The 18,314-nt window shown below is 57.7% G+C and overlaps 1 protein-coding gene and 10 non-coding genes across 11 annotated transcripts in view; all 11 read right to left on the reverse strand.

The window, feature by feature from the left end:
• LOC126959065 (uncharacterized) overlaps positions 1-18,314 on the reverse strand; it is a 186,933-nt gene that overhangs the window by 165,001 nt on the left and 3,618 nt on the right. The window contains exons 2-11 of the mRNA XM_050798018.1: positions 11,628-11,673; positions 9,860-9,904; positions 8,901-9,037; positions 8,392-8,523; positions 4,246-4,290; positions 2,767-2,935; positions 2,371-2,414; positions 1,180-1,224; positions 939-1,073; positions 510-554 (exon numbers count right to left, since the gene is read on the reverse strand). Of these exons, the coding sequence (XP_050653975.1) occupies positions 510-554; positions 939-1,073; positions 1,180-1,224; positions 2,371-2,414; positions 2,767-2,935; positions 4,246-4,290; positions 8,392-8,523; positions 8,901-9,027 (742 nt within the window). The 5' untranslated portion in view covers positions 9,028-9,037; positions 9,860-9,904; positions 11,628-11,673. The remainder of the gene's footprint in view (positions 1-509; positions 555-938; positions 1,074-1,179; positions 1,225-2,370; positions 2,415-2,766; positions 2,936-4,245; positions 4,291-8,391; positions 8,524-8,900; positions 9,038-9,859; positions 9,905-11,627; positions 11,674-18,314) is intronic.
• LOC126960285 (small nucleolar RNA SNORD115) lies at positions 802-882 on the reverse strand. Its single transcript, XR_007727851.1, has one exon. It is a non-coding gene; the product is annotated as a small nucleolar RNA SNORD115 (small nucleolar RNA).
• LOC126960276 (small nucleolar RNA SNORD115) lies at positions 2,652-2,733 on the reverse strand. The gene has a single exon (XR_007727842.1). It is a non-coding gene; the product is annotated as a small nucleolar RNA SNORD115 (small nucleolar RNA).
• On the reverse strand, positions 4,518-4,599 carry LOC126960266 (small nucleolar RNA SNORD115). Its single transcript, XR_007727833.1, has one exon. It is a non-coding gene; the product is annotated as a small nucleolar RNA SNORD115 (small nucleolar RNA).
• LOC126960269 (small nucleolar RNA SNORD115) lies at positions 6,399-6,480 on the reverse strand. Its single transcript, XR_007727836.1, has one exon. It is a non-coding gene; the product is annotated as a small nucleolar RNA SNORD115 (small nucleolar RNA).
• On the reverse strand, positions 8,251-8,332 carry LOC126960278 (small nucleolar RNA SNORD115). Its single transcript, XR_007727844.1, has one exon. It is a non-coding gene; the product is annotated as a small nucleolar RNA SNORD115 (small nucleolar RNA).
• LOC126960271 (small nucleolar RNA SNORD115) lies at positions 10,147-10,228 on the reverse strand. The gene has a single exon (XR_007727838.1). It is a non-coding gene; the product is annotated as a small nucleolar RNA SNORD115 (small nucleolar RNA).
• Positions 11,916-11,996, reverse strand: LOC126960289 (small nucleolar RNA SNORD115). Its single transcript, XR_007727855.1, has one exon. It is a non-coding gene; the product is annotated as a small nucleolar RNA SNORD115 (small nucleolar RNA).
• On the reverse strand, positions 13,123-13,204 carry LOC126960310 (small nucleolar RNA SNORD115). Its single transcript, XR_007727874.1, has one exon. It is a non-coding gene; the product is annotated as a small nucleolar RNA SNORD115 (small nucleolar RNA).
• On the reverse strand, positions 14,982-15,063 carry LOC126960314 (small nucleolar RNA SNORD115). Its single transcript, XR_007727878.1, has one exon. It is a non-coding gene; the product is annotated as a small nucleolar RNA SNORD115 (small nucleolar RNA).
• On the reverse strand, positions 16,861-16,942 carry LOC126960249 (small nucleolar RNA SNORD115). The gene has a single exon (XR_007727816.1). It is a non-coding gene; the product is annotated as a small nucleolar RNA SNORD115 (small nucleolar RNA).

An 18,314-nucleotide genomic window follows, 5' to 3' on the forward strand; every position in this document is an offset into this window, starting at 1 on the left:
ACCCAACCCCAGGAAAACAACGCCGTCTCCCACCAGGCTCCAGGAGACACACTGGGATGGCCCATGGCTCAATAGGGACGGTCACATTCCAGGCAATGGGTGGGGCACGACCCTTTTATGCCCAAGACCCAACCCTAACGGTCCATTCACACACCACACTCTGGGGACTGAGAGCTCCCATGTGACCCCCGTGGCACCCAGAGCCCCTCTGGACCCCCTCGTGTTCAGGCAGTCCTTGAGAACTGACCCAAGCACCGAGTCTCAGCTAGAAGCTGCCTTGCCTGGGGCTGACAGAACCCTTTCCTGCCTGGACCACCGTCACCCCTGCAGTGCTTCGGGTATCCTCCTTGGGTCTAATTCCCAAAAAAGCCACCCTCCTGGAGAACCCATCTCTCTCAGGTGGGAATTCAGGTCGGCTGCCTGAGAAAACCCTTGTGGCCCAAAGGCTGAACCTCGGCTACCCCACACGGCCTGGCTAATGGCCCATGACCCCAGCAGGATTCACTCACCTATGCCAGTCAATGCCAGGGGGCCCGCCTGGGAGGAAAAGCTCACTGAAAGACACAAGGGAGGAATGGGGGCTCAGGAAGGAGCCACCAATGTTCCCTGGCCCCAGGGAACTGCAGCACCAACACCAAGCCTGCAGAGGTAGCCTGGGTTGCCTCAAGGAAGAGCACAGAGACAGCGTTGGGCCTCCTTCCAGATGCCCTTCAGGACCTCCAGGTCTCCAGCCAAAAATACAGTGGACCTGTTGGAGATCTCGGGATCCCAGTATCCTCTTCCAACATTCTCACCTAGGTTGGGCCTCAGCGTAATCCTATTGAGCATGATTTTTAAGTCATCACCTCTCTTCAGACAATATAAGGTTCTCATCATTGACCCAACCAAGGGCAAGCCCCTCCCCACGCATGCATCCAGCAGAACCTGGATGTGCTCACCACAGCTCAGTGCAGGAGACCAGCGTGCCGGGGAGGATCTGAGCTTCAATGCACTGGAGGGATGAGCACCAGGCTGAAGGACACTGGCCTGGGGCCTGTGGGGGCCCAACACAACTCTTCTTCCAGGCTCACCATCTGGGGTGACAGCAGAAGGACATGTGTCCAACCAGGGCCTCACGTATCAGTGTGGGGAAGGTGGGTAGGGGATGCCCATGTGATGGAATCCACGCAGAACACTGACCCATCATGGAAACGGGGCACCATTGACCCTCCTGGTCACCAAACCCTGGAAAGACAGGGAATATGGGTCACTGTGCTGGAGCAAGACCCCTGGGCAGTGCCCTACTGCAGGCCCCAAGAGCAACTCCACTGCTCGGGCCGGCTCCCCCGAACAACCCCAGGGCCGCACTGGGACCCTGGGGCATGGGTCAGAGCAACCAACCTGCTCATGGCCAACCAAGGAGTCTGACCCTGACACCAGGAGCCAATGCAGACCTGGCAGTCACAGAGCCTGCATGGTGGGTACTCACCCTGGTGCCCTCTCCAAGCACACACCAGAAATCAAAGCCTGGAGGCCTCCGGGCCCACGTGCTTTCTCTGGTGGGTCTTCATCATGCCCTACACCTCCCACACACAGAGCCAGGTTACACTGGGCCAATCAGAAACCACGTGGTGTCCTCTCCTTTCCTTGGGATCAAGACCCTTCCACCCTGGAGGTGACCCCATGGCTCAGAAGTAGCCTGTGGGGCAAATTCCCAGAACAGGTCCCTGGACAGCAGGACTTCCCACCTCAGGAGGACACCCTTCATGCTATTGAATCTCAAGGAAGGGGTGACCCCAGCGGGATGTGAGCTGCCCCCTTGGCCCAAAGACCACAACCTCCAGGGCCGCCTGCAGCACCACCAGGCACCAGCCAGAGCTCAGCCTTGACACAACTGCATTGAAACAGTGCCTCCCCCTACCAGGCTCAAGGAGGTACCACTAAGACGGCCCATTACTCAACAGGGTTGGTCCCACTCAGGGCCACAGATGGGGTGCAGTCCTGAATATCTGGGGCCTGTCTACACGGGCCCAATCACCACCACTGTCCAGGGAGGAAGAACTCCAGCTTGACTCCCAGGCTGCCCCAGAGCCCGTATTGCTCCCCTCATGTGGCCTGGGCAGTCCTCGAGGCCTGACCAGTCTACTGAGTTTCAGCTGGGAGGTGCTCTGTGTTGGGCTGAAGGAACTCTTTCTGCCTGGACCTCCATCACCTCTGCAAGGCTTTAGGAAATGCGTGCTGCTAGGGTCAGATTCCCAAGGAAGCGATGCTACTGGAGAAAAGTTCCCTCTCTGGTGGCACCCTGAGAAAACCCTAGTGGCCCTAAGGCTGACCCTCAATGGCCCCATGCTGCCTCATTCAGGGACCATGACCCCAATAGGATACACTCACCTATGCCGCTTAAGGCCATGGCCCCACCTGGACAGAAGAGCTCACTGAAAGACATGGGGGAGAATGGCGGCTCAAGAAGTAGCCCCCAATATGCCCCATCCCCAGGGAACCAGACACCAAGCTCACACAGCTAAACTGGGCTGCCTTACAGAGGGGTGCAGGGATACATTGGGGCCTCCCAAGTTGCCCTTCAGGGCCTCGAGTTCTCCAGCCCAAAATATAGTGGCCCTGCCAGGGATCTCAGGATCCCAGTGTCCTCTTCCAAAATTCTCACCTAGGCTGGGCCTCAGCGTAATCCTATTGAGCATGATTTTTAAGTCATCATCTCTCTTCAGGACAATTTAAGGTTCTCATCATCGACCCAACCCAGGGGACCAACCCAGGGGACCAACCCACCTCACACATGATTCCAGCGGGACCCGGATGTGCTCACCACAGCTCAGTGCAGGAGACCAGTGCACCATGAAGGACCTGAGCTTCAGAGCATCAGGGACTGGGCACCAGGCTAATGGCCACTGGCCCAGGAACAGCAGGTCCAATGCAAGCCTTCCTCCGGTCTCACCATCTGGGACAGAGGTGGAGGATATGAGTCCAAAATGACCTCCATGTGGTAAGGAGGTAGCGGGGGTCAGTTCACGGTTGCTCATCCTCCATGGACGCATGTGATGAGATCCATGTGAAAAACGGACTTGTCACCAACATGGGGCACCCTTGTCCTTCCCTGCCACCAAACCTGGGAAGGACAAGGCAGGCAGGTCACTGGGCTCGGGCCAAATGCCCAGCCTGCGCTATACTGCAGGCCCTGAGAGCACCTCCACCCTCCAAGAGGGCTCCCCTGCATGACCCCAGGACACGGGCCAGGGCCATTAGCCAGGTCATGGCCAACAAAGAAGGCTGGCCCAGATGCCACGTGCCACTGCAGTCCTGGCAGTCATGCAGTCTGCCCCTGGGTGTGGTGGGCTCACATCAAGACGTCCTCTACAAGCATGCACCAGAAATCGCAGCTTGGGGCTGCAGGGCCACGTGCTTTCTCTGGTGGGTCACCATCCATGCTCTTCACACCTCCCACCACAGAGCTAGGCTACACTTGGCCAACTCAGAGCGACATAGTGCCCTCTCCTTTGCTTGGGCCCAAGACTCTGTCACCCTGGAGGCGATGCCATGGCTCAGAAGAAGCCTGAGCAACAAAATCCTGGGGCAGGTTCCTCGACAATGGGGCTTCCCACTTCAGGAAGCCACCCTCAAGGACATTTGACCTCGGAGATAGGGTGATGCCCAGCAGGATGCAGTTGTCCCTTGGCCCAAAGCCCACAAGTCCCAAGGCTGACCTGCAGTACAACCAGGTACCACCCAGAGCTCCACCTTGACCCAACCCCAGGGAAATAACGCCACCCCACACCAGGCTCCAGGAGATCCACTAGGATGCCCCATTGCTCAACAGGGATGGTCGCATTCAGGGTCATGGGTGGGGCACGATCCTTGAATCTCCGCAACCCAACCCCATTCACACACCACACTCCAGGGACCAAGAGATCCCCTATTACCCCAGTGGCAGCCCATAGCCCCTCTGGCCTCCTTCATGTGGCCTGGGCAGTCCTGAGACCTTACTGGAGTACCAAGTCTCAACTGGGCGCTGTCCTGCGTTGGGCAGAAGGAACCCTTTCCTGCCTGGACCACCATCACCCCTGTAGGGCTTCAAAGAAGGAGTCTTCCTTGGGTTAGATTCCCAAAAAAGCCATCCTCCAAGAGAACCTTTCCCTCCCAGGTGGAAATTCAGGTCTGCTCCCTGAGAAAACCCTTGTGGCCCAAAGGCTGAACCTCGGGGACCCCACACGGTATGGCTCCTGACCAATGATCCCAGCAGGATCCACTCACCTATGCCAGTCAATGCCAAGGGGCCCTCCTGGGTGGAAGAGCTCACTGAAAGACACAAGGCGAGAATGGGGGCTCAGGAAGGAGCCACCAACATTCCCCACACCAGGGAACCAGAACACCACCAACCCCACAAGGGGACCCTGAGCTGCCTCATGGAGGAGCACAGAGATAGGTTGGGCCACCTCCAGATGCCCTTCAGAGCCTCCAGGTCTCCAGCCCAAAATACAGTGGCCTGAATCTCATAATCCTCTTCCAAAATTCTCACCTAGGCTGGGCCTCAGCGTAATCCTATTGAGCATGATTTTTAAGTCATCACCTCTCTTCAGGACAATTTAAGGTTCTCATCATTGACCCAACACAGAAAACCCCTACCCACACAAACATCCAGTGGAACCCGGATGTACTCACCACAGCTCAGTGCAGGAGACCACGTGCCAGGAAGGGCCGGAGTTTCAAGGCACTGGGGCTAAGCACCTGGCTGATGGACACTAGCCCAGGAAAAGTGGGCCCAACGGAAGTCTTCCTCCAGTCTCATCATCTAGGGAAACACATAACCACCCTCCATGCAGAGAAGGGGGCGGCTGGTGCCAGCTCATGCTTGCTTGTCCTCCATGGACACATGTGATGAGATTCATGCAAAATACTGACTCGTCCCCAATGCAGGGCACCCTTGGCTCTCCCTGCCACCGAACCCGGGAAGGATAAGGTAGGCAGGTCACTGGGCTTGAGCAAAACACCCAGGCTGTGCCATACTGTAGGACCCAAGGGCACCTCCACTGCCCAAAATGGCTCCCCTGCATTAACTCAGAGCTGCCCTGACCACTGGGCACAAGCACAGGCCACCAGCCAAGTCACAGCCAACCAAGGAGTCTGGCCCATATGCCAGGTGTCACTGCAGACTCTGCAGTGGCATAGCCTGCTCCTAGGTATGGTGGGCGCGCATATAGGCACCCTCTCCAAGCCTACACCAGAAATCACCTCCTAGGACTGCAGGGCCACTTGCTTTCTCTGGGGGGCCCCATCCATACTCCACACACCTCCCAGACACACAGCCAGCCACACATGGCCAATTGGGAGCCACATGGTGCCCCCTCCTTTGCTTAGTCCCAAGATCCCACCACGTTGGAGGTGACACCATGGCTCCTAAGCAGCCTGAGGAACAACTCCCAGTCTAGGTGCCTCAACAGTGGGCCTTCCCACCTCAGGAGGCCACCCTTCATGAAACTCAACCTCAGAGAAAGGGTGACCCCCAGTGGGATGTGGGCTGCCTCTTGGCCCAAAGCCCACGAGTCCCAGGGCTGACCTGCAGCACCACCAGGCACCAGCCAGAGCTCCACCTTGACCCAACCCCAGGAAAACAATGCCGACCCCCACCAGGCTCCAGGAGACCCACTGGGATGACCCACTGCTCAACAGGGATGGTCATTCAGGGCCATGGGTCAGGTGCGATCCTTGAATCTCCGCAACCCAACTCAACGGGCCCATTCACACACTCGGGGGGCCAAGAGCTCCCCTGTTACCCCCATGGTTCCCTGTAGCCCCTCTGACCTCCTTCACGTGGCCTGGGCAGTCCTCCAGGCCTTACCAGAGCACCAATTCTCAAGGAGGCGCTGCCCTGCGTTGGGCCCTGAGTTGGGCAGAAGGAACCCTTTCCCGCCTGGACCACCATCACCCCTGTAGGGCTTCAGGGAAGGCATCCTCCTTGGGTCTGATTCCTAAAAAAGCTGCCCTCCTGGAGAACCCATCTCTCCCAGGTGGGAGTTCAGGTCGGTTGCCTGCGAAAACCCTTGTGGCCCAAAAGCTGAACCTCAGTGACCCTACACTGACTATCTAATAGCCCATGACCCCAGCAGGATGCACTCACCTATGTCGGTCAATGCCAGGGGGCCCACCTGGGTGGAAAAGCTCACTGAAAGACACAAAGGGAGAACGAGGGCTCAGGAAGGAGTCTCCAACGTGTCCCGTCCCTGGAGACCCGGAGCCTAGATACCAAGCCAGTACAGGGAGGCTGGGCTGCCTCATGGAGGAGCACAGAGATACAGTTGGGTCCACCAGATGCCCTTCAGGGCCTCCAGGTCCCCAGCCCAAAACACAGGAGCCCTGCAGGGGGCTTCAGGATCCCAGTGTCCTCTTCCAAAATTCTCACCTAGGCTGGGCCTCAGCGTAATCCTATTGAGCATGATTTTTAAGTCATCACCTCTCTTCAGAACATTATAAGGTTCTCATCATTGACCCAACCTAGGACAATCCCTCCCCACACTTGCATTCAGCAGGACCAGGATATGCTCACCACAGCTCAGTGCAGGAGACCAGGGTGCCACGGAGGGCCAGAGTTTCAGCACACCAGGGGATGAGCACCTGGCTGACATTGGCCTGGGGCCTGTGGGCCAACACAAGTCTTCCTCCAGGCTCACCATCTGGAGGGACAGGCGGAGGAAATGTGTCTAACCAGGGCCTCACACATCAATGTGGAGAAAGGGCTAAGGGATACTCATGTGATGGGATCCATGCTGAACACTGACCCACACGGACACTGGGTACCCTTGGCCCTCCCTGCCACCAAACCCTGGAAAGACAGGGCAAGCATGTCACTTGGCTCAGGCAAAATGTCTGGGTTGCACCCTACTGCAGGCCCCAAGAGCACCTCCACTGCCCGGGCCTGTTCCCACACACAACCCCAGGGCCACACCGGGGACACGGGGCAGAGGACAGGGCCACCAACCAGCTCCTGGCCAACCAAGTATGTTGGCCCAGAGGCCAAGAGCCACTGCAGACCTGGCAGTCCTGCACCTAGGCGTGGTGGGCACTGGCCGTGGTGCCCTCTCCAAGCCTAGGGGCCTCCAGGGTCACATGTTTTCTACGGTGGGTCCCCATCCATGTCCTGCCCAACTCTGACACACAGAGCCAGGTCACACTCAGCCCATCAGGAACCACACGGTGTATTCTCCTTTCCTTGGGCTCAAGACCCTGCTACACTGAGGTGACCCCCAAGACTCAGAAGCAGCCTGGGCAGCAAATTCCCAGAACAGGTCACTCAACAGCAGGTCTTACCACCTCACGAGGACACCCTTTTCACCACTGGACCTCAAGGAAGGCTTGTCCCCAGCAGGATCAGAGCTGCTCCCTTGGCCCAAAGCCCACAAATCCCAGGCCCTGCAGCACCACCAGGTGCCAGCCAGAGCTCAGCCTTGACCCAACCTCATTGAAACAGTGCCATTCCCCACCAGGCTCAAGGAGGTGCCACTAAGATGGCCCATTGCTCAATAGGGTTGGGTCCCATTCAAGACCATGGGTGTGGAACATTCCTTGAATCTCCACAGCCTGACCATGTGGGCCCAGTCACTCACCCCTCTCCAGGGAAGGAGAACTCCAGTGTGACTTCCAGGGCACACTACATCCCCTGTTCCTGCCCCTCTCCCCATGTGCCCTGGGCAGTACTCCAGGCCTGACCTGGCCACCGAGTTTCAGCTGGGAGCTGCCCTACATTGGGTTGAAGGAACTCCTTCCTGCCTGGACCACTGTCATCCCTGCAGGGTTTCAGGAAAGATGTGCTCCTTGGGTCAGATTCGAAAGGAAGCAGCTCTCCTGGAGAAACCATCCCTCCCTGGTGGGGAGTAGGTTGGCAGCCTGAGAAAACCCTAGGGGCCCGAAGGCTGAATGTCATGGACCCCATGCTGCATCACTCATGGCCCATGACCAAAACAGGATGTCCTCACCTATGCTGCTCAAGGCCAGGGGGGACCACTTGGACAGAGGAGCTCACTGAAAGACACAGGGGAGAGTGGGGGCTCAGGAAGGAGCCTCCAACATGCCCTGTCACCAGAGACCCAGAGCCCGGATACCAAGCCAGCACAGGGAGCCTGGGCTGCCTCACAGAGGAGTGCAGAGACAGGGTTGGGTCCACCAGATGCCCTTCAGGGCCTCAAGGTCTCCATCCCAAAATACATTTGCTCTGTCAGGGACCTCGGAATCCCAGTGTCCTCTTCCAAAATTCTCACCTAGGCTGGGCCTCAGCGTAATCCTATTGAGCATGATTTTTAAGTCATCATCTCTCTTCAGAATAATATAAGGTTCTCATCACTGACCCAACCCAGGGCACCCTCCTGCCCCCAGCGCATGTATCCTGCAGGACCCAGATGGGCTCACCACAGCTCAGTGCAGGAGCCAAAGGCTCCAGGAAGGTCCTGAGCTTCAGTGCACTAGGGGCTGGGTGCCTGGCTGACCGACATTGGCCCAGGGATAGCGGGCCCAACACAAGTTTTCCTCCAGGGTCACCATCTGGGGAGACAGGATGAAGACGTGTCAAAACTGACCTCCACGTCAGAAAGGGGGTTGGGGGTGCCAGCTCACCCTTGCTCGCCCTCCATGGACACATGTGGTGAGTTCAATGTGAAATACTGACTCCTTAAGTACGTGGTGCACTGTTGACCCTCCCTTCCACCCAACCCAGAGAGGACAGGGCAGGTAGGTCACTGGGTTTCAGCAAACACCCAGGCTGCATGACACTGCAGGCCCTGAGAGCACCTCCACTGTCCCAAACGGCTCCCCTGCATGACCCCAGGGCTGCACTGGGACTGTTGGGCACAGACCCAGGCCACCAGCCAGGTCACGGCCAACCAAGGAGGCTGGCTCGGATGTCACACCCTGCTGCAAACCTGGTAGTTGCATAGCCTGCTGCCGGGCATGAAGGGCACGCATCCAGGCACCCTCTCCAAGTGTGCAACAGAAATCACAGCCTGGTGCTGCAGGACCATGTGCTTCCTCTGGTGGGTCCCCATCCATACTCTGCAAACTCCCACACATAGAGACAGCCACATGGCCAATCAGGAGCCACATGGTGCCCTCTGCTTTGCTTGGGCCCAAGACCCTGCCACCCTGGATATGACCCCAAAGCTTAGGAGAAGCTTGAGCAACAAATTCCTAGGAAACGTCCCTCAACAGCAGGCCTTCCCACCTCAGGAGGCTACCTTTCCAGACACTTGACACTGGAAAAAGGGTGACCACCAATGGCATGCGGGTTCCCCCTTGGCCCAATGCCCATGAGTCCCAAGACTGACCTGCAGAAGCCACCAGGTGCTGGCCAGAGCTCTGCCTTGACCCAAACCCAGGGAAACAATGCCTCCCACCTCCACCAAGCTCCAGGAGACCCACTAGGATGGTCCATTGCTCAACAGGGACGGTCCTATTCAGGGCCATGGTGGTGCACGATCCTTTAATCTCCATGACCCAATCCAAGAGGCCCATTTGTGCATGACACACCAAATACTGAGAGCTCCTATGTGACCCCCATGGTACCCAGAGCTCCTCTGTCCCCTTCATGTGGCCTGGGAAATCCTCGAGGCCTGACCCGAGCATCAACTCTCAGCTATGAGCTGCCCTGTGCAGGGTGGAAGAAACTCTTTCCCGCCTGGACCACCATCACACCTGCAGGGCTTCAGGGAAGGTGTCCCCCTTGGATCCAATTCCCAAAATAGCAGCCCTCCTGGAGAACCTACGCCTCCCCAGTGGTAATACAGGTCCATTCCCTGAGAAAACCCTCGTGGCCAGAAGAGGGACCCTTGGTGACCCCACGTGGCCTGGTTCATGGCCCATGACCCCAGCAGGATCCACTCACCTATGCCCGTCAATGCCAGGGAGCCCACCTGGGCAGAAGAGCTCACTGAAAGACACAGGGAGAACCGGAGCTCAGTAAAGAGCCACCAACGTTCCCTGGCCCAGGGAACTAGAGCACCAACACCAAGCCCACAAAAGGAGCCTGGGCTGCCTCACAGAGGAGCACAGAGACAGATTGGGCCACCTCCAGATGCCCATCAGAGCCTTGAGGTCTCCAGCCCAAAATACAGGGTCCCTGCAAGGGACTTCGGGATCCCAGTGTCCTCTTCCAAAATTCTCACCTAGGCTGGGCCTCAGCGTAATCCTATTGAGCATGATTTTTAAGTCATCACCTTTCTTCAGAACAATATAAGATTCTCATCATTGACCCAACCCAAGGCACCCCACTCCCTGCACATGCATCCAGCAGGACCAGCATATGCTCACCACAGCTCAGTGCAGGAGACCAGGGCACCAGGAAAGGCCTGAGCTTCACTGCACCGGGGGCTGGGAACCTGTCCGACAGACACTGGACCAGGGTCATTGGGCCCAATGCAAGTCTTCCTCCGGGCTCACCATCTGGGAGTACAGGAGGAGGATATGTGTCCAAATAGGTCCTCACATCTCCATATGGAGAAGGGGTAAGAGATACCCACGTAATGGGTTCCATGTGGAACACAGACCCATCACGGATGCAGGGCACCCTTGGCCCTCCCCTGCCCTGAAAAAACAGGACAGTCTGCCTGCCCTGTGACCACTGGGCATGGGCCACAGCCACCAACCAGCTCCTGGCCCACCAAGGAGGGTAGCTCGTAAGCTACGCACCATTGCAAACCTGGCAGTCACATAGCCTGCCCCTGGACGTGGTGGGCACATGCTGAGGCACCCTGTCCAAATGTGCACTGAAAATCACAGCCTGGGGACCTGGGCCACATGCTTTCACTGGTGGGACCCCATCCACATCCCACACACCTCCCCAACAGACCTGGGCCACACCTGGCCAATCAAGGGCCACATGGTATCTTTTCCTTTCCTTGGGCCTAAGACCCCACGACCCTGGAGGTGACCACATGTCTCAGAAGAAGCCGGGGCGGCAAATTCCCAGTATAGGACCCTAGACAGTGGGCCTTCCCACCTCAGAATGCCACTGTTAACCATTACTCAAACTCGGAGAATGGGTTACCACCAGTGGGATGTGGGCTACCCACTTAGCGCAAAGCCCATGGGTCCTAGGGCTGGCCAGCAGCAGCACCAAGCGTCATACAGATCTCAGCATTAGCTCAACTGCATTGAAACTGTACCACACCCCACCAGGCTCAATACGTGCCACTGGGATGGCCTGTTGCTCAACAGTGTTGGCCCCATTCAGGGTCACAGGTAGGATGAGATCCTTGAACCTCCACAACCCGATCCCATCACCACCCCCACGAAACAAGTCTGGGGACTGAGAGCTCCTGCATGACAGCCATGGCACCCCAGAGCCCTTGTGGCCCCCATCATGTGGCCTGGGCAGTCCTCAAGGCCTGACATCAAGTCTCAACTGGGTGATGTCCTGTGTGGGGCTGAAGGAACCCTTTGCCATATGGACCATCGTCACCCCTGCAGGGCTTCAGGGAAGGCATCCTCCTTGGGTAAGATTCCTCGGATAAGCTGACCTCCTGGAGAAACCATCCCTCCCTGGTGGGAATTCAGGTCAGTTCCCTGAGGAAACCCTCAGGGTCTGAAGTCTGACCCCTGGCGAACCCATGCGGCCTGGCTCATGGCCCATGACGCCAGCAGGATCCACTCACCTATGTTGGTCAATGCCAGGAGGCCCCCCCTTGGCAGAAGAGCTCACTGAAAGAAACGAGGGGAGAACGGGGGCTCAGGGAGGAGATACTGATGTGTCCCGTCACTGGGGAACAGGAAGGCCAACACCAAGCCCGCACAGGGAGCCTGGGCTGCCTCATGGAGGAGCACAGAGAAAGAGTTGGGCCACCTCCAGATGCCCTTCAGGGCCTCCATCCAAACCAAAATATAGTGGCCCTGCTGGAAATCTCGGGATCCCAGCATCTTCTTCCAAAATTCTCACCTAGGTTGGGCCTCAGCGTAATCCTATTGAGCATGATTTTTAAGTCATCACCTTTCTTCAGACAATATAAGGTTCTCATCATTGACCCAACCCAGAGAACCCCCTCCCTGCACAAACATCCAGTGGAACCCGGATGTGCTCACCACAGCTCAGTGCAGGAGACCAGGGCGCCAGGAAGAGCTGGAGCTTCAGTGCACCAAGGGTTGAGCACCTGGGTGACGGACACTAGCTCAGGAAAACCAGGCCCAATGGAAGTCTTCCTCAATTCTCATCATCTGGGGGCACAGGTGGAGGACATGTGACCACCTTCCATGTGGAAAAGGGGGTGTTGGGCCGGGCGCGGTGGCTCACGCCTGTAATCCCAGCACTTTGGGAGGCCGAGGCGGGCGGATCACAAGGTCAGGAGATCGAGACCATGGTGAAACCCCGTCTCTACTAAAAATACAAAAAATTAGCCGGGCGCGGTGGCGGGCGCCTGTAGTCCCAGCTACTCAGGAGGCTGAGGCAGGAGAATGGCGTAAACCCAGGAGGCGGAGCTTGCACTGAGCCGAGATCGCGCCACTGCACTCCAGCCTGGGCGACAGAGCGAGACTCCGTCTCAAAAAAAAAAAAAAAAAAAAATGGAAAAGGGGGTGTTGGGTACCAGCTCATGCTTGCTTTCCCTCCATGGACACGTGATGAGATCCATGCAAAATACTGACTCATCACTGACACAGGGCACCCTTGGCCCTCCATGCCACCAAACCCAGGAAGGACAAGGCAGGCAGGTCACTGGGCTCAGGCAAAATGCCCAGATTGTGCTGTATTTCAGGCCTGGAGAGCACCTCCACTGCCCAAAACACCTCCCCCATATGACGCCAGGGCTGCCCTGGGACCACTGGGCACAGACCCGGGCCACCAGCCAGGTCATAGCCAACCAAGGAGGCTAGTCAATGCCAGGGTACCCACCTGGGTGGAAAAGCTCACTGAAAGACACAAAGGGAGAACGGGGGCTCAGGAAAGAGTCACCAACCTGTTCCGTCTCTGGGGTACCAGAGCACCAGCACCAAGCCTGGACAGGGAGCCTGGGGACCTTCATGCAGGATTGCAGAGGCAGGGTTGGGCTCCTACCAGATGCCCTTTCAGGGACTCCAGGTCTCCAGCCCAAAATAGAGTGTGGCTCTGCCAAGGACCTCAGAATCCTATCGCCCTCTTCCAACATTCTCACCTAGGCTGGGCCTCAGCATAATCCTATTGAGCATGATTTTTAAGTTATCACCTCTCTTCAGAAGAATATAAGGTTCTCATCACCAACCCAACTCAGGGCACCCCCCTCCCCACACATGCATCCAGCGGGACCTGGTTGTGCTCACCACAGCCCAGTGCAAGAGACCAGGAAACCAGGAAGGGTCGGAGTTTCGGTGCACTGGGAGCTGAGCACCTGGCTGATGGACACTGGCCCCGGGGCCTTCGGGCCCAACTCAAGTCTTTCTCCAGGGTCACCATCTGTAGGGAAAGGAGGAGGACATGTGTCCAACCAGGGCCTCATGTATCAATGCAGGGAAGGTGGTTAGGGGATACCCTTGTGATGGGATCCTTACAGAACACTGACCCAACATGGACGTGGAGTGAGCACCCTTGGCCCTCCCTGCCACCAAACCCTGGAAAGACAGGGCAAGCGGGTTACTGGGCTCGGGCGTGAGGTCTGGGCTGTGCCCTACTGCAGGCCCCAAGAGTACTTCCACTGCCTGGGCCGGATCCCCCGAGCAATCCCAGGGTCGCACTGGGACCAGGGCAACCAACCTGCTCAAGGTTGGTTGAGTCAAGGAGGCTGGTCCTGGTGCCAAGAGCCTCTCCAGACCTGGCAGTCACAGAGCCTGCCCTGGGCATGGTAGGGCCACCCTGGTGCCCACTCCAAGCATGTACCAGAAATCAAAGTCCGGGGGCCTCCAGGGCCACATGCTTTCTCTGATGAGCCCCATCCATGCCCTGCACACCTCCCACACACAGAGCCGGGCCACACTCAGCCAATCAGGAACCACATGGTCCTCTCCTTTCTGTGGGCTCAAGACCCTGCCACCCTATAGGTGACTCCATGGCTCAGAAGCAGCCTAGGTGGCAAATTCCCAGGACAGGTCCCATTGACAGCAGGTCTTCCCACCTCAGGAGGCCACTCTTCCCACCACTGGACCTCAAGGAAGGGATTACCCCAGTGGGACAGGAGCTGCCCCCGGGCCTAAAGCCCATGAGCCCCAGGACCAGCCCACAGCACCACCAGGCAACAGCTGAGTCTTGACCCAACTGCAGTGAAACAGCGCCACCCCCAACAGGCTCAAGGAAGCGCCACTAAAATGGCCCATTGCTCAACAGGGCTGGTCCCATTCAGGGCCGTGGGTGGGGCGCATTCTTCGAATCTCCGCAGCCTGACTGGGTGAGCCCTATCACCCACCCCTCTTCGGGGAAGAACTCCAGCATGACCCCCAGGGCACCCCAGAGCCCCTGTGGCCTCCATCATGTGGACTTGGCAGTCCTCGAGGCCTGACATGCCCACCGAGTTTCAGCTGGGAGCTGCTCTGTTGGGCTGAAGGAACCCTCTCCTGTCTGGACCGTCACCCTGCAGGGCTTCAGGAAATGCGTGCTCCTAGGGTCAAATTCCCAAGGAAGCGATCCTCCTGGAGGAACCATCCCTCCCGGTGGGTATTCGGTTGGCTCCCTAAGAAAACCCTAGTTGGCCCAAAGGCTGACTCTCGATGACTCCATGCTGCCTCACTCATGGCCCATGACCCCAACAGGATGCACTGACCTATGCCGCTCAAAGCCAGGGGCCTCACCTGGGCAGAAGAGCTCATTGAAAGACACAGGGAAGAAGGAGGGCTCAGGAAGGGGCCATCAAATTGCCCTGTCCCCGGGGAAGTGGAGCACGGACACCAAGCCTTCAAGGGGAGCCTGGGCTGCCTCACGAAGGAGTACACAGACAGCGCTGGGCCCCCACAAGATGCCCTTCATGTTCTCAAGTTCTCCAGTGCAAAATAAGTGTGGCCTTGCTAGAGATCTTTGGATCCCCGCATCGTCTTCCCTAATTCTTACCTATCCTGGGCTTCAGTGTAATCCTATTGAGCATGATTTTTAATTCATCACCTTTCTTCAGAACAATATAAGGTTCTCATCATCAGCCTAACCCAGGGCACACCCCTCCCCACCCATGCTTCTAGCAGGACCCCGATGTGCTCACCTTGGCTCAGTGCAGGAGCTGAGCATGCCAGCAAAGGCCCAAGCTTCAGCGCACTTGGAGCTGGGCACCTGGCTGACTGACATTGGCCCAAGAACAGTGGGCCCAATGCAAGTCTTTCTTCGGTCTCACCATCTGGGGGACAGCAGGATGGTATGTGTCCAAACTGACCTCCATGTGGGGAAGGCAGTAGGGGGTGGGAGCTCACATTTGCTCGCCCTCCATGGATACATGCGATGAGATCCATGTGAAGTACTGACTCGTCACCAACGCAGGACACCCTTAGCCCTCCCTGCCACCAAACCCTGGAGGAACAGGGCAGGCAAGTCACTGGGCTCAGGCAAAATGCACGGGTTGTGCCATACTGCAGGCCCCGAATCCATCTCCACTGCCAAAGATGACTCCCCACACGACCCCAGGGCCTCCCTGGCACAAGTGGGCATGGGCCAGGGCCATGAGGCAGCTCATGGCCAACCAAGGTGGCTGGCCCAGATGCCACGCACCGCTGCAGACCTGGCTATCACATAGTCTGCCCCTAGGCGTGTTGGGCACGCATCAAGATGCCATCTCCAAGTGTGCGTGGAAACCACAACCTAGAGCTGCAGGGTCACATGCTTTCTCTGGTGGGTCACCATCCATACTCTGCCCACCTCACACACACAGAGCTAGGCCACACTTGCCCAATCCGGAGCAACATGGTGCCCTCTCCTTTGCTTGTTCCCAAGACCCCATCACCCTGGAGGTGACGCCATGGCTTAGAAGCAGCCTGAGCAGAAAATCCTAGGACAGGTTCCTCGACAGCAAGCTTTCCCACTTCAGGAGGCCACCCTTTACGACACTTGACCTCAGAGATAGGATGACCCCCGGGGGATGCAGGTTGTCCCTTGGCCAAAAGCCCACGAGTCCCAGGGCTGACCTACAGCACTACCAGATGCCGGCCAGAGCTCCACCTTAACCCACTCACAGGGAAACAACTCCGCCCCCCATCAGCCTCCAGGAGACCCACTGAGATGGCCCATTGCTAAACAGGGACAGTCGCATTCAGGGCCATAAGTGGGGCACAATCCTTGAATCTATACAACCCAACACCATGGGTCCATTCACGCACCACACTCTGGGGACCGAGAGCTCCCCATTATCCCCGTGGCACTCCGTAGCCCCTCTGGCCCCCCTCATGTAGCCTGGGCAGTCCTCAAGACCCTACCACAGCACCAAGTCTCAACTGGGCACTGTCCTGCTTTGGGGAGAAGGAACCCTTTCCTGCCTGGACCACCATCACCCCTTCAGGGCTTCAGAGAAGGTGTCCTCTTTGGGTTTGATTCCAAAAAGGCTGCCTTCCAGGAGAACCCTTCCGTTTCAGGTGGAAATTCAGGTCTGCTCCCTGAGAAAACCCTTGTGGCCCAAAGGCTGATCCTCAGGGACCCCACATGGTCTGGATCATGATCCATAACACCAGCAGGATCCACTCACCTATGTCAGTCAATGCCAAGCGGTCCTCCTAGGTGAAAGAGCTCACTGAAAGACAAAGGCGAGAACAGGGACTCAGGAAGGAGCCACCAACATTCCCTGCCCCTGGGGAACCGGAGCACCGACACCAAGCCCACACAGGGAACCTAGAGCACAGAGATAGGTTGGACCACCTCCAGATGCCCTTCAGAGCCTCCAGGTCTCCAGTCCAAAATACACTGGCCCTGATGGGGACCTTGGGATCCCAGCACCCTTTTCCAAAATTCTCCCCTAGGCTGGGCCTCAGCGTAATCCTATTGAGCATGATTTTTAAGTCATCACCTCTCTTCAGGACAATATAAGGTTCTCATCATTGACCCAACCCAGAGAACCCCCTCCCCACACAAACATCCAGTGGAACTCGGATGTGCTCACCACAGCGCATTGCAGGAGACCAGGGCACCAGGAAGGGCTGGAGCTTCAGTGCACCGAGGGCTAAGCACCTGGCTGATGGACACTGGCCCAGGAAAAGCGAGCCCAACAGAAGCCTCACCATCTGGGGAAACAGGTGGAGGACACTCCCTCCATGTGGAGAAGGGAGTGTTGGGTGCCAGCTCATGCTTGCTCCCCCTCCATGGACACATGTGACGAGATCCATGCAAAATACTGACTCATCACCTTCACAGGTGTCTCTCCCTGCCACCGAAGCTGTGAAGGACGAGACAGGTAGCTCACTGGGCTCAGGCAAAATGCCCAGGGTATGCAGGACTGCAGGACCTGAGAGCACTTCCGCTGGCCAAAACAGCTCCTCCACATGACCCCAGGGCTGCCCTGGGACCACTGGGCACAGGTCCGGGCCACCAGCCAGGTCACAGCCAACCAACGAGGCTGGCCCATCTGCCATGCGCCACCTGGGCATGCGGGGCATGCGTACAGGCACCCTCTCCATGCAGGCACCAGAAAAGAGAGCCTGGGGCCTCAGGGCCACTTGTTTTCTCTGGTGGGTCCCCGTCCATACTCCACATACCTCCCAGACGCAGAGCCAGTCACACATAGCCAATCCGGAGACTCATGGTGCCCTCCCCTTTGCTTGGTCCCAAGACCCCGCCACCCTGGAGGTGATACCATGACTCCCATGCAGCATGAGCAACAAATTCCCAGTACAGGTGCCTCAGTAGTGGGCCTTCCCAACTCAGGAGGCCACCTTTCATACTTGGGTGGCCCCCAGCGGGATGTGGGCTGCCCCTTGGCCCAAAGCCCATGAGTCCCAGGGCTGACCTGCAGCACCACCAGGTGCCAGCCAGAGCCAACCTTGACCCAACCCCAGGGAAATAACCCACCCTCCACCAGGCTCCAAGAGACCCACTGGGATGGCCCGTTGCTCAACAGGGATGGTCACATTCAGGGCCATGGGTAGGGTGGGATCCTTGAATCTCTGCTACCCAACCCCATGGGCCCATTCACACACCATACTCCAGGAACCAAGAGCTCCCTTGTTACAACATAGCACCCCGTAGCTCCTCTGGTCCCCCTTATGTGGCCCTGTTCTCATCATTGACCCAACCTAGGGAGCCCCCTCCCTGCACAAACAACCACTGGAACCCAGATGTGCTCACTACAGCACAGTGCAGGACAGCAGGGTGCCAGGAATGGTCAGAGTTTCAGCCTACTGGGGGCTGAGCACCTGGCTGACAGACACTGGCCCTCGGCCTGCGTGTCCAACACAAGTCTTCCTCCAGGCTCACCATCTGG

Source organism: Macaca thibetana, chromosome 7, assembly GCF_024542745.1.
Source record: "Macaca thibetana thibetana isolate TM-01 chromosome 7, ASM2454274v1, whole genome shotgun sequence".
Classification (NCBI taxonomy): Eukaryota; Metazoa; Chordata; class Mammalia; order Primates; family Cercopithecidae; genus Macaca; species Macaca thibetana.